We start from the raw sequence: 14,707 nt of genomic DNA on the forward strand, positions 1-14,707 counted from the left end.
TTTCTTAGTTGCTAGTGATAGGCCTATACTTGCCAATGGAATACTGAACAGGGTCTTGAATATGAGCTAGGGACCTAAAACCACAATCCCATCTCTAACACGAACCCTTTCACAGAATTGTTAGAATCACCAGTTATGCTCATAAAAGTTTACATTTAAAAGATTAATGATTTTCTTACCTTACAAATCTGTCACAGTTCCTCAATATCTGCTAAGTTTAGTGACTAACAGGAGTTTGAGTACGCTATTTCTTCATTTCTCAGGCAATCATTGTAGCTGAAACAAAACAGGTTTCTTGATTTCATCTCCTGAAAAGGCTGGGCTACGGTGTCCTAGCTGAACAGAGAGGTTTGTGTAGGCAGTGAAGAAGGAAGGAGTTGTGCAGTAAACCATTTATGACTAATGATGCTCTGTCCCCAACTTTATGGGGCTGGCAACTTAAACCTCTGAAGTGATCTACTTAGGTTTTTGCTAGGCCTAGCCTGGCTTTGTATCACACAAAGTAATGGGAATTTTGGCCAACATCTCTAGTCAAAGATGGGGGAGACTTAAGATAATTTGAGGGTGCGGTGGGCTGTCCCATGCCGGGGGCAGGTGCCCCCCTGCCCGCTCTGTCCCTGCCCTCCTCAGCCGGGCAGGGGGGAGAGAATGTAACGACAGGCCCGTGGGTCGGGGTGGGGGCAGGGAGAGATCGCTCCCCAGTGACCGGCACAGGCAAAACCCAGGTCCGCCCCGGGGACAGTCAGAGCGGGACGGTGAGAAATAAAGCCGAACCTTAAAGCCCCTTCCGCAGCGCTCCCTTCTCCCCGGGCGCAGCTCGGCTCCTGCCCGTCCCTGCCCCCTCCCAGCAGCAGCGCAGGGCTCTGGGCAATGAGGGCCGCGCTCAGCTTATCGCTCCTCGTCTCCCCCGCTCCTCCTTCCTCTCTTTCCCTGCCGCAGCGTGTCCCCCCCGCGGGCGCAGCCCCCCCGGCCCGGCCGGCCCCAGCCCCCCCGCCCCCGGGGGCACAGGCCCTGCCCCAGCCCGGCCCCGGCCCGGGCTCCTCCCCGCGGGGCCACGGGCCCTGCCCGGAGCTGCCCCGGCGCCGCTGCCCGCGGGTCACAGCCCCCTGCGGGCACCCCCTGCCCCGGGGGGGGCCCTGCCCGGGCTGCGGGGGGGGAGCCGCTCCCCCGGGGGCTCCGCGGGCCGGGGGCGCCGTGGGCTGGGGGGGAATCTCTGCTCCGGGCCGGGAGCGGCTCCGGCCCCTCCGGCGCTGCCCGGGGGCTGCAGGGCCGCGGCCCCCACGCTCTCCGGTGCGGCGGTGCAGCGCTTTCCCCTGCTCCCTGCATATGTTACCCCAGCAGCACTGCCACCGCTGCCAGCTGGCACTGGCTTTATAGCACACGGGCAAGCTTCTAGCAGCTTCTCACAGAATTCACTCCTGTAGCCTGCCCCCCGCTATCAAAACCGTGCCACACAAACCCAATACAGAGTTCTTGAAGTTTGGTCTTGAGAAATGTGGGCTGCTAGACTCTCTGTTCCAAGCTTATCATTAATTAAAAAAAAAATAAAACCATAATACTGACACAGTATCCTTTGCAAAAATGAAGTGCTTGCGTCATAAAATGGGCAGGAGATTAAGTATATATAATTGTATAAAAAAGAGCATGAAGAACATGGGGTAAAATTGTTTTTATAAATGAAGATACAATTCATTTTGGAGTGAAAAGATCAATTACATTTCTTCCCATGCTTAAGATGTGGTGTCAGGTTCTTCAGCAGGTTTGAATTTCCATTTGTGTGGCTCTCTTCCCTAGTTATTGGTAAAAAATTTTAAAGCACAAAAAGAAAAGGAAACTCATGGCCACACATTAGTTGCTTGTTCCAGACCATACATATTAGAAAAGTCTTCTGTTAATAGTTATCTGTGCTTTATGAGGACTGAAACTTCTGTCATTATTGGTCAATACACCCTTTGGTACGTTAGCTGGTGACAAACTGATTCTTCTTCAACTTGCTTTTTCATCCCGTGTAATTTACTGGTAACTCTGGCTGAACTCTAGCTAGAGTTATGTTTATCTTGTTATTTTAAAATTTTTATGATTGGATAGCAGTAGAAAGTTTGGTATTGTATAGGATGTCATTTGAATTTTGTGTTAATTTACATTGGCTTCTATCTGTGTGTAGTTTTACAAAAGAACCAGAAACTACACTAAGCTGACTAAGAATAGAAGCTGTGACTCAAAAGGCTTTGAGATTAGTTGAAATTGTTACATTAGGAGAGTAAGGACTATTTTTAAGTGAAAGACAAAAGGAAAAAAAAAAAAAAAAGAGAGAAGTCTTGGGCTATAGTCACTCATTAATCATCAAAATGAGTTTCCAGTATGAAATAATTGGCTAATCTAGAACAAGGACAAAGTTCAAAATGAGATATATGTCCTAATTTACAATGCATCACAGTGTGAGGTCTCTGTAGCCCCAGCTCTAAGTTGTGCATTCAGTCCTAATGTAGGATAGCATGGTTGTCTGCCAGATCATATTTTTCTGTTCTGATAGCCATGATTATGGATAGCCGTTAATGACCATTCCATTTTGCAAAGAAAATTTTTGAGTATTTCTCTCTGTGTGTCTTTTTTTACTGTTCCAAAAGTTTGTGGTTAAGATACTAACTTCAGCTTTTGGCAATCTGAGTTTACATATGTACTCTGTTTGATTTGAAACAAGAATCTGAACCAAAACAACCATAACTTGGATATTTTTCTTCTAAATTCTGACCTTCTCATCTTTTACTCCTCCCTGTTGAAGCTGTTCTGTGTACGCAAAAGTAGCCATAGTTTGATAGAGCAGTGGGATATCTGGTGGCTAAGAAATGCCTTTCTCTGTTTCTTCCTTGGAAACATTTAAATGGAAACTCCATCTCAGGCTTAAGGAAAGTTTTCTCAGAATCAATACCTTCCCAATTAAATAGGTTGGCACTATAGAATGAAAATTCCCACCAAGTGATATTTCAGGGTCTGCTGTTAAATCATTGGCTATGAATGTCACAAATTTTCTGATTTTACCACTTGATTTGCTGTAAAATGGGTAACAACTCCAGTAGTGCCTCCTTCTGAAGCGAAGTAGTAGTTCTCCAAGGGGGACTCACTTTAGTGTGAACAAAGTCTGGCCCCTAGCTCCTCTGTGGCTCAATTTACCAGTCTGTCGTACTGTCACGTAAGAAGAGCTGTGAATCTGTATCTAAAAAAGTTGACATCTTAGAAAGAAAAAGGTATACACAGAAGATCTGAAAGTGATACCTTTGCATGAAGTACTAGTCCTGTGAATCACCAGAGCCAAGATTTCATCCTTACACATAACTATGTTCACCACTGTTATTAAAATGACAGATCTGTTCCTTGAAAAGGGACTTCTGTAGGGGAAGTTTGTTGCTGTTAGTTTGTCTTCCTTAAAAACACTTTAAAAATCCCTTTTGCCATTGTCTCTGCAGTCCTCCCTTTCATCAAACTGTCCTCTGAAGTCCACCAGTAGCTGGGCTCTGCTTTTCTCCATGCAGAGCTGATGCTGCCGATTCACCTGTATGACACCCTGGGGTATCAGGAGTGCAGTTTCAAGCAGCTTGGGAAATAGAAACCTCCCTGCAGAGCGAGCAGTGTGCAACAGAAGCTATACACATTTATTTGTCACTCCTCTCTTCCTCTCGCTCCACTTTTCTTCCAGTGAAAACAGTGTAACTGCTTGGTGCTATCTGGAGTATGCTCAGAGCTCCTAAGACTCCAAAATCCTTGTTTGGGTATTTCTGGCCATTTTGCACGCCCCTCTGGCAAGAATGGATGATGATCAGAGTTTGAGGGAGGAGACAGAAACTTTCCCCTGATATTTGCCATCTATCTGCCATCTAGATGTTTCACAGTTGTCTTTACTGCTGTTCTGTGCCTGTACATATGTGTGCCCCTTTCCCCTCTTAACCTTATGGGTCTCTGCCTTGTCCTCTCACTATTGATACTCACTGGCCAGGGAGCGGTACCATCAACCAGAAATACTGAAAGCGGCCGATGAAATTGTAGGGGTTTGTACCACTTTATGTCTCAAACCCCTTAGAGTTGTACAAATATTTTTTAAATTACTTCTCTGTTTAGGAGTTTGCTGAATTTTAGTCTGGGCTGTGACCTTAACAGTTCTCACCTCTAGAAACACGAGGGCTGGAAACACAGTCTCATTTGGGGGGAAACCCTCAGTCCCAGCTCACTCATTTTAGATTTAAAACTAAGTTCACCTCTGCTATGCCTTCCCTAAATGGGTACATTTGTCTGTTCACTGCATCTCAACTAATTTCATGTCCCTTATTCTACTCAAAAGTGACTCTTCATTGAAAACAAAAGAGCTCCTTTAAGTATATAGTACCTTTGCTGCAAAATTGCTGTAATGTACTGTGCCAAGCAAATTATTTTTACAGCAAAATTATGAAACTATGATCTTGCTTAATCCTTCTATAAACATTTGGGCAAGAAAAGTACGCTTTAATCTTGTTTCAGTTCTACATTTTTTTGGTGAATAATCTGTGAATAATTCACTTTCCAGATGCAAAGTGTTACTGAAGTATTATGATAAGACTAAGGAAAATACAACCAAAGATGTATTTCATTTAAAGGGTTGTGTGGGTTTTTGTTTTTTTTTCAAAATAAAGACTTTGGTGCCACCACTCATAAAAGGTAAAGGAGTCATCTTGCTTTCAGCCCACCTGCCCATAATGGTTTGAACTACAAGCCCTGTTCCATAGAGGCAGTATCAGGGTCATATCAATGCTGCTGAATTTCATGTCCAAAGATAAAACAGCTTCAGTTGTGCCACCTTTTGACAACAACCTCTGTGGCCACTGCAGATGAAATCCTGCTGAGTAGATCTGAGATTTATTTATTCCTGCCTCACAGACATCCGTTTTTTCTCCCAGGTCCCCTGATGCTGTCTGCCTTCATGCAGCATTTAACCAGATCAGTAAGATCTTTATCTAAATGTGGGATACAGAAAATGCAACTGGACCATACTGGAAATGTCTCCTTCTGAGCAGTGGTTCAAAGCTATGTCTTGAGCATAGCTGAGTTGTAATTTTATTCGTAGAAGTTGGTTACTGTTTTTCTGCAGGACTTGAAGATGTTGAATTGTGTAACCTTTGCTACTAAGTCCTACAAGTGTTGTTGTCTTACCTGGCCAGCCTTGTCTCTAAATTGTTGAAATATTCCTTATTATTTGTGTTAATTATTACATGGAATGACACAACATTTTTTCTTTCTTAAATATGATCTAGGTGATTATTTCAAGCAATTTTGACTTGACTGCCATATAAAACCTGGGGAGAAGAGACTGTATGAACAAAAACCATCCAGCCAGCAGAGAATTAGATTAAAACTATGTTTAAAAGAAACCTCTTTAAAAAGAAACATCTCCTATTACATCTTTCCTTATCCAAAGATTTGGGGCAGAATTCTGGCCCAAATTAAGTCAATGGAAAAACTCCAATGCTGTTAAGAAGGGCCAGGGTTTTTTTTTTCCAAGTCTGCGAAATAAACCGTAATTAACCTTCCATCATGGCTGCCAGATTCCATGTCACCACTTGCTTCCACTTTCTGAATTTAATTTTAGGGAAAATCTGTACAAATCTTCAGAGGCATTTAAGAAATAGACAAGTGGCTTTCTCCTTCTATCATTTTCTTCCACAGTTTCCTCTTGTAACAAATGTTAAAGACCCTGCATTAACCTAATGGCAAATTCTCGTTATTATTGCTTGCACTTCTTTCATGTTCTAATTTGAAGTCCCACAGCTCACCACGCTCTAAGTAATGGCCATTAATTATTTAAAACTTTTCTTTATTCTCTGAATTAACTTAGCTCAATTTCTACCCCAAATAAATAAAAGATGGTTTAAATTATGTTTATGTAAATATTTTTTTAGTTCAGGTCAGGAGCTCTTGCTGGATGTTCAGTATGCATTTGGACTGCCATTCTACCCAAAGTATGAAGAACAATTTACTGTGGAAGAAAAGAGCCTTTCCTTGCAAATTATGCAGTATATCTCCAATTTTGTAAACTCTGGGTAAGTATGTGACATACAAGAATTGCTGTGATTGGGGAGGGATCCTGCCCTCACTCAAGCAGCCTCCATTTCCTCTAGCAATTTTTAATCCTACAGAGGGGACTTTGGTCAACACTGTTGGAAAGTCATGGCCAAGTTGACAAGCAGATACCAAAGATTTGAATTTGAACCCTGCTGGTCAAAGGCACTGGATACACTCTGCCTTGACCTAGCTGATTGCCTGCATGTTACTGTTCAGGTCATTGTTTTCTGATGATCATTTCTCCCATTCCCTTAGAAATCCAAACTACCCTCATAGTTTCTCGAAGAGAATGTCAGGGGCAATGCCCCTGTGGCCTATGTATCTGCCAAATGATGATGGCGATAACTACAAGGAGTTCACTGCTTCCTTGCCAACTCGTAAAGCATTGAAAAAAGCAGACTGTTCCTTTTGGTCCAATTATATCAGAAGAGTGAAAACATCCACAGGTAAGGAGAGTGTTTCCTGTCATTAAATAAAACCTTAAAGTTTTCCTCTGTAGTCTGTTATGTCAGTATGGAAAAATACTTTTCATAAATCAAACATCTTTAATTGTCCAGGGTATATAGTTAAGACTCTCCTGAGACTGCAAGTATGCAACAGTAAACAGATTTCTTTTATAGCAGATAGTGTATAATAAAGTTTCATTGTCCTGGAGTTAGAGCTAGATAAAACTTCCTGCAGTGGTGATAGAAGATATGATGAAGCTGTATCTTCTGATAGTTTGCTTTCTATTTGCAGTCATAATATAGACTCTGATTAAACGGGAAGACTAGGTATACAGGCACCTCTCTTGTAAACATCTAACATTAGAATGTTGAGATTCATATGCCTTAGGAGGAGCAAGATAAATTCTATCCACTGTCAGGTTGTAACTGTGGCTTTTGATATATCTCATTATAGATCCTGCATACCTTGACTTTACATTAGACAGGTTTCTTTTCTTTTCTTTTCTTTTTTTTTTTAATAGCTGTGCTGGTTATGCCCCTTGTATTTCTCTTTTGTTTTCAAAAATTTCCATGCAGCTGTGAGATTCCTTCATTTTTTTTCTCACTGCTTAGGACAATAAAACCAGCTCTGCTGAGATTTCATTCTGCTGCTCTGTCCTGAACACTCAACTTATTCTGGTAAATAACCTCCCCTTCATGTCTCTGTCTCTTGTAAATAAATTTGGATAGCCTCAAGAAAAGCAAACAAACTCACCCCTTTTTGGCAGGCAGAGATATTTTGAATTATTCTTGGAGACCTACAAGCTTACAAGTGGTTTTTATGTTCTAAGGACTCATCTGCACAGTGAACACAGTCCAGGCCCTTTCTGCTTTGGGGGGCCATTGCACTTCTGGGGACAAAATGTACTCACCAAGACACAAAGCTACCTAGGCTATCTATGCCTGACAGACCACCTCAAATGTATGGAGGCTGACGTTTGAGTGACAGAAAACTAATGTCTCAGAACCATCAAGTTGGTGGTTCTGATACAAACGTCAATGCTTTTGTTCAAGAGACAGCCCGAGTCATTACTCATGGCTTTTCTTCAAAAGTGAACTTGAGATTTTGCTGTAGGCCTTTTCAAGCATCAGAGGGGATATTTTGATCTCTCCGATGGCTTTCTGCTTGTTGAGATATTCCTAAGTTGAAAAGCTTTTGATTCTGATGTTTAAACAGTCCTGGGTATAGCTTCTAGATCTTTTGGGACTTCATCTTGTAGCATTATGGATGTGTAATGCCAGACTGAGTTGAAGTCACAGCTCTCGCAGAACTGTTCACCAAGCACCACGGACAGAGGCTATTGCCAGCACTTACAGAAAATCCCCCCCCAAAGATGGGAAAATATCTGCCAGAACAGACTTTTATTGGGATGGAGAAGCTTTAAACCCATCCAAACTGGCATAAAAACAACAACATTCGTGTATGGGTCAGTCCAATGTTCTGCCTAGCTCAATATCCTGCTCTCATCAGTGGCCATAACCAAATAGTTGAATGTTAAACAAAAATTGAGAGAGGGAGAGAAAACACACTGAAATAGTTCACAAAGGTTAGTCATTTTTTTTTTTAAACAAGCCACGCTGTGTGAGATTTATGGAGCACAGATTGTCAAAGAGAAGGCTTAAAAACTACGCGTCAACATGTTATTCTGCAAGCAGAAGTGAGCACACCCTGCCTGCTCTTCAAGCCGGTATTTGCTTGGCCTCAGCACCATGGTAATGCAGCTACACAGATGACTTCTACTAAATTCCATCTCATAGCAACGTTGGCTTGTCACTTTGCTTGATAGTCATCTTTAATCTTATCTCGCTCTCTAATACTGAGACTTCTACTTAAATAAGCATCTTGTCAAACTCATTTCTGCTCCAGACTTTAGCATGGGGTGGTAACTTACAGAGACTCGTGCTGTGGGTCTCTTGATAACAATCTGAAGCCACCTCCTTGTGAAAAAAGATTCATAATGCTCATCAGTTCAGCTAGAAGGACTGTGTGAACTTCAGATGCTGATGGCTGAACACCGTCAATTTCTTTTTGAGAGGAGGTTGTGCGGAAACTCGTGCCAAAGCAGTGTCAGTCTATCAGTACAAGTCCATCACTTGCATTGCTCCCAAACATTACATTTTGAAGGACTGGACAAGTGAGACTGTAGAATGTGTTTAGTCAAGAGAACTGAATGTTTGTTGTAGTGGCGTTTTTTTAAGTCCCTAAGTATCATGTTGCTGCTTCATTGGTGTGTCTACTTGCACACCGGAGGTAGCTTGCTGTACCTCCCTTCAGAACTGAAGCACTGCACCTCTGTTGCTGCCTGAATGCTCCAGATTCTGTTCCTGGAGGCCTACCAGGCTGTCATAGGGGATCCTGGAGTGATGCTGGATGCTAGATTTGAGAGCTCAATGCTGTAAGCCGTTTGTGTATGATGTAACTTGCACTCCATCGTGGTTGGGAACTATTTGTCAGTCAGCTACTGAGAGATCCAATCTAACACATACTTAGTGGAAAAAAGAGCCATTTCCTGCCTTTCATTAATTACAAATCTTCATTATAGTGGTTTTGGATTGTATGATATACTGTTCATTCTGACTGCAGAGTCTCAGTTGTTGGGGGTTGCAGTTTGTGGCCTCATGCCAAGTGGATGGAGTTTACAAGTGTGACAGCAAGAAGCATTGCTGATGAGACAATCCAGTTTTCATGTCCAAGTACAAAGCTGTGGAGGGTCTATTCTGATGCAATCTCAGTTTAACTGTGATGAATCCTGTTTTGTCCATCTCATCTCTTCCTTCAAATCAGTATCTTTCTGATATTATCTCTGAACTATAATAAAAAATCAATATAATTCAGTAAAATGGAGAAGAACTGGACAAACCAGTGATGATAAAATCTTAACTGCAACTAGCTTTTCAAAATTCTTTCTTGATCCTTTGTTTACATAAGAAATGTCTTGACTTAGAACTGTCAAATTAAGGATAACTAAAGGCTCAAAGCTCAATATCTTAGACCCTAGATCTCAGTCCTACAGAAAACTGCGTTACTCCTAAACTCATAAATTGCAGTTTCTGGTAAATAAACCTTCTCATATTTAGAATCTCAGTTACAGCTGAAGTTACGTGTCTTGGGTTCTTGGGTGCTGGTGCTTTATGTATTCCAGGTAGACAAGAAAAATGATGGTCCTGACACTTCCTGCTTGGTTGGTAAGTATCTGGAGATAACACAAAAAAGAGAGCAAGTCTTGCACACTTCAGGTACAAACTATTATGTGTTCCAGTGGCAGTTATTTAAAGCATGCTAGAAGCATGATACTTAATTACTTATTAAGTAGGATACTTAATTAGGTGGTCTGCTATGACCCTAAAGCATTTTGCAAATGGGCTGCAAACTGAGAAAAATAGCTTCCTGAACATTTATAGATACATAAAAAGGCTCTTAAGTGCCATTGACAAACCTAGATTGCTGCATCAAAGATACGACACTTATTTTAATCTTGATTATATTGTCTTTTCAGGAAGTGCAAGTGATGGAGAGCCATCTGCAGAAAGCAGCCCTAGTGAAGCTCCCAGTGAACCACTTGCCTCCCAGGAGATTCAGCCACTGGAAGACAAGGTGGCTTACAGCAGATAGGAAATCACAGTGCTATTGGATGGGTTTGTCCTACAATTGTACATCCATGCAACTGTGTCACGCCAGATGAACAGGTTGCTTCCTTCAGCTAACTTTCTGAACAAGAAAAGTAGACCTTTCAAGAAAGTAGTCTTTCAAGAAAATTGTTGAATATGGCACAAAATAAGTCCTATAACCATTATTTTAGGTCAAAAGAAACTGTAATTTGAAGAATAAAGTATCAATAAAACCTGCAAAAAGAAAACAAATGTACTTGGATTTTATTTCTTGCAGCTACCTAAATGCCAACATGTTGTAGTACCACCATCCAGAAAAGGATTTACATCCAAACTCTAAGAAGTCCCTCAGCTGATGAAGCTCAAAGTTGCTAGATGTCATATCTGACTTGTTCTTTTTTATTACTTATTCTATCACAAGCTGCCAATAGGAGTGGGACCTGGGTTTGGCATTCTGTAGAATATTAAAAAGCTTCAAAATGGGAAGGGGTTGAATCCAGGAAGAACAATGTTAAGAAGGGAATAGAGTATGCGTTGAGTGAGTTTGCATGAAGTCAGGCGCATGCGCATGCTATATTCAGCTCATGATCACCTGTCAAAATATGTATAAGAACATTTGGGTAAAGCAGAACATACAGCAGAGATAATACAAAGCATATGTTAATAAAGGCTTAGAATATGCTGTCCTTGGAACATCAGTCTTTTGTAAGAAGAAGATGAGAATACACAACAGTTTTGGAAAAAAGGAAAAGTGCATCATAGGGTATCTCTGATGGCTCTGAAAGTAGTTTGGGTTAGGTTGTTAATTCATTGCTGGGATCATCTGGCAACAGATAATTTTCAATTGACAGTATATCACACACGCGTTCATGATACTTGAGAACAAAGTGTGAAATCAGGGTTGCCCTGAAACTAATAGCAGAGTTTCCATTGATTTCAGTAGGACCCAAATTTCTTCTACAGTGTTGAAATGATTTAACAGAACAACTAGTAAGGTTTTGTTTGCTGCTTGGGACCTTTGCCAGTGCATGAGCAGTTACTGCTGCCTGCCATGTATCCAGGTTTTCAAAGATTTTACCTAGCTGGAAGAACAACTGTGTAACACTCATAGTTCTTACATTTACATCCTGTTCAAGAAACAATAAAAGGAACAAAAAAATCAAGAAGCTTGTTGACTGATTAAATATTAAAAAAGTAAAGATGGAAAAATCAAACTGTTTTGCATCATTATCTTTATGTATGCTAACTGGTGATGAAAAGAAGAAAATACTTAAGAACTTTTAAGCCCATATCTTATAGCTTGGATCACGCAGCTCAACAGAGGATGTTTCTTTTGCATTCTATAGCTATAGATACAGCAGTTGTGATTCCTTGGCCAATACTGGGTTTACTTTTTCCTTTTTTTGAAACTGATCCTGGAAAATGATGTCTAATAGATTCTATTTAAAACAATGCACCCTGCTAAAACATCTTATTTTAATAACAGGTATGATTTTATATGTGTCCACATATGCAGACAGTTGTATCTCCAGCCCTGGGAAGACCCAAAACTGAGCTACAGTATTTCATATTGATGTAACAGTTTGTTGGGTTAAAGTACTGTGGGTTTCTCCAGTTCTGTCACTTAGTTTCCAAATGGCAGCATGCTTAGCTTGATCCTAATATTCCTGTGAGTCTTTCTTATTTTACACATATATACACATATATGTGTTTTTTATATATACATATATATATATATATTCGTATATATGAATTTTCAGCAAATGTGAATAAGTTCTTCTCTATCCATTAAATAAATGCATTATAACTCATCTAAATGTATCTTAGGTCACTTTGCTCTCTACACTGATCCTCTTATCTTTCAGTCCCAACACTAAGGCATCTTCTTCCAGCTAATGTTCTCTGTTTCTGCACTGCACTCTTCCAAAAGATCAAATTCTCCACAAAAGCAGCCAAACCTCTCTGAAATATGGACGTTAAATGAGCTATTGTTTATTGTGGAGGACAGGCTTGGTATAGCCATATGCCAGGCTGTATTGTTACACTGAGACAAAAAATCACTTTGGGGAAAAATGGGCCATGAGATGATCAGTTTTGATGAATCAACCCAATAGCTCATAGTTCCTGTTAGAGAGACGTTTAAAAGCTATTGTAAGAACACTGGAATGCTAAATATAATACCTAAGTAATCTATATCCTAGGAAACTATGAACATATGCTTTTAATTATTATTTGATATAGAATAATGTTTACAAATAAAAATGTAAATGAGGATATTTTCCTCTGCTGTGTATACCAACTTTGTTAGTGTCATTCCAAACAGGCCAGTTTCCCCAAAAGTAACTAATCTCAGTTGGCTTCTAAACTATCAAATCCTAAGAAAAAACCCCAAACCCTTGCAATATATTCAATAACTCCAACAGGAAATGCTCAGCTTATAAGGGTTCCTTTCATAATTCTTTGAACATACTCTCTTCTGCATCACAATATCATAGAACATAAAATATAACATAAAAAGTTAAATATATTTGAGCAGTAATGATTATACACAGCAACCCTGGCATTAATCTGCTGCCCTTGGAGATCGTAAACAGAAGACAGATTTAAAAGGCTTCAGTATCGACTCATGTTAGTGAAAACCACCTATAGAATCTTTCCCTACTCACTATTTATGTCAACCTTGAGCCCAGATACGCTTTGGAATTTGAGAAACATTTTAATTTTGAGCTAGGAACTCAGCAGCTTTAGCCTGGTAGCCTCCTGAATACCGTCTTGGCCATCTGGTAGGCTTGCTAAGTAGGTAGGTATGGCAAGGCTTTCAAGTCACACGCATGTGTGCATGCACACACACACACAGAGACAGACACACACACACACACCACCTCCTGAGGTGTTCAGCTCGACTGTCAGTTGAAAAGTACGGAATTTTTGTAAAACATCTTTATGTTTCATTAGTGACTGACTGTCCCAAATCCACCCTGCTGCACTGGATGCAGCTTTTTAGACCGTACTCTCTCTCTCCCCCCAGGTTTCCTAGAAGCTCTCATGCTCTTTTCTATAGCCAGTATTTGATTCCTCCTCTAAAAAAGTTCTCCGTACCCTTTTAAACTTGATTCTGCCAAGCTGCATTTTGATGCAAACAAACGTAGTCTCATGATCCCATGTGTTTATCTAATCCTGCATTTCACCTGACTTGCATCCTGGGTCCTTAACCTCCAACATCTTTGAAATCTGAAGTGACTTTTGCAGCAGTACAAGCGATCCAGCCCTTGGCTGTAATTCTGCTTACCTTCCTGACTTTGCCACTCTTCCTTATGGCGAACCACCGTTAGAAATAGCCCAGTCGAATCCAATAAGGAAATTTAATTAGAAAAGCCTATGTGTGGGCTGGCTGACAGAGAGGTCAGGAGACTTTAGCCTTAGTGATACTGGGAGGCCAAGCCTGCTCCCACATAGAATTCTTAGTAAGAAAAACACATTCTCAGACTGTTTAGGTCATTGTGCTTTAAGCTGAAATACCAAAGACTTCAGTGATCCTGCAGTGAAACAGTGCACAGGAGCGTGCTGACTCGAGTCATGCTTTCATCCCTCCTACTGGAAATACCTATAATTTATTAAAAGTGAAGTGTCCTTTGAAACTTCCTTATGAATATACACAGACAGACAGACAAAGTGAATGTTGATTAAGTTATTAGTAATCTGAACTTCTTGAAAGACAAGCCATCAGAACCTTTTGTATGTGGAGCTGAGTTACGTCGCATTTTAAGGCTTGAATATCTAACCTACATCATTTTGTGTGATTCTTTTGCACAGGAGGCGTTAGGCAACAGAAAAAAAATGTAGAGTATTAGAAAGATTTTACCATGCAGAGTTGGAAAGAAAACAACTGACTAAGTGGCAATGCTGGAACATTAATTGCTTTCGTAAGTACTTGATACATACAGCTGAAACATCATGGTTGTTTTCCTGCTGTTGCAGGGGCCCGTATCATGTAACTCTTTTGGCTAAATTTAAGGACTCAGTCTTTCAGCATAGAGGCATCACAGCCAATGCTCTGTATCATATGAAAGGCTCATATTCTCTCTGACTTGCTCCAGCTACAGCATATAGCAGTGGCTTATATATATAATAGCAATTACAGATTTATGAACTGTTGCTCCTCCCTATATGAAGCTAAATAAAATAAACATGATCACAAAGCCAAAGATCCTCCACATGTTTTTAATTTGGACTTTGAAACATAGACACCTGCCTAGCAGGGATTTTATATAAGTTTCAGGTGGTGAGAGAATTTGGTTAATAGGAAGTGTAATAGTTGGTGCTTTCAACTTTTTCTATTTCCATGACATGGATCTGGCCCAAAGTTCTGAGGTCACCAGTTCCTGCCCCTGCAGATGTGAATCTTCTAGCATGGCCTTTGGTCGTGATGATGTTAGCTCCTTCTAGTTTTCCAGCTGCCCAAGACAGACCCTTTGATTCCAGCAGTGACTAAAACTCCGTGAACTTCAGCTCAGAGCTGATGTGCA

The 14,707-nt window shown here is 40.8% G+C and overlaps 1 protein-coding gene across 4 annotated transcripts in view; it reads left to right on the forward strand.

Moving 5' to 3' along the window:
* TG (thyroglobulin) overlaps positions 1-14,700 on the forward strand; it is a 164,404-nt gene extending 149,704 nt beyond the window's left edge. For all 4 annotated transcript variants that reach the window (XM_080377856.1, XM_080377858.1, XM_080377857.1 and 1 more), the window contains 3 exons: positions 5,925-6,065; positions 6,343-6,533; positions 10,070-14,700. In XM_080377856.1, the coding sequence (XP_080233982.1) occupies positions 5,925-6,065; positions 6,343-6,533; positions 10,070-10,185 (448 nt within the window). In that variant the 3' untranslated portion in view covers positions 10,186-14,700. The remainder of the gene's footprint in view (positions 1-5,924; positions 6,066-6,342; positions 6,534-10,069) is intronic.
* The last annotated feature ends 7 nt before the right edge of the window (positions 14,701-14,707 follow it).

This window comes from Falco punctatus, assembly GCF_963210335.1.
Source record: "Falco punctatus genome assembly, chromosome: 3".
NCBI classification, from domain to species: domain Eukaryota; kingdom Metazoa; phylum Chordata; class Aves; order Falconiformes; family Falconidae; genus Falco; species Falco punctatus.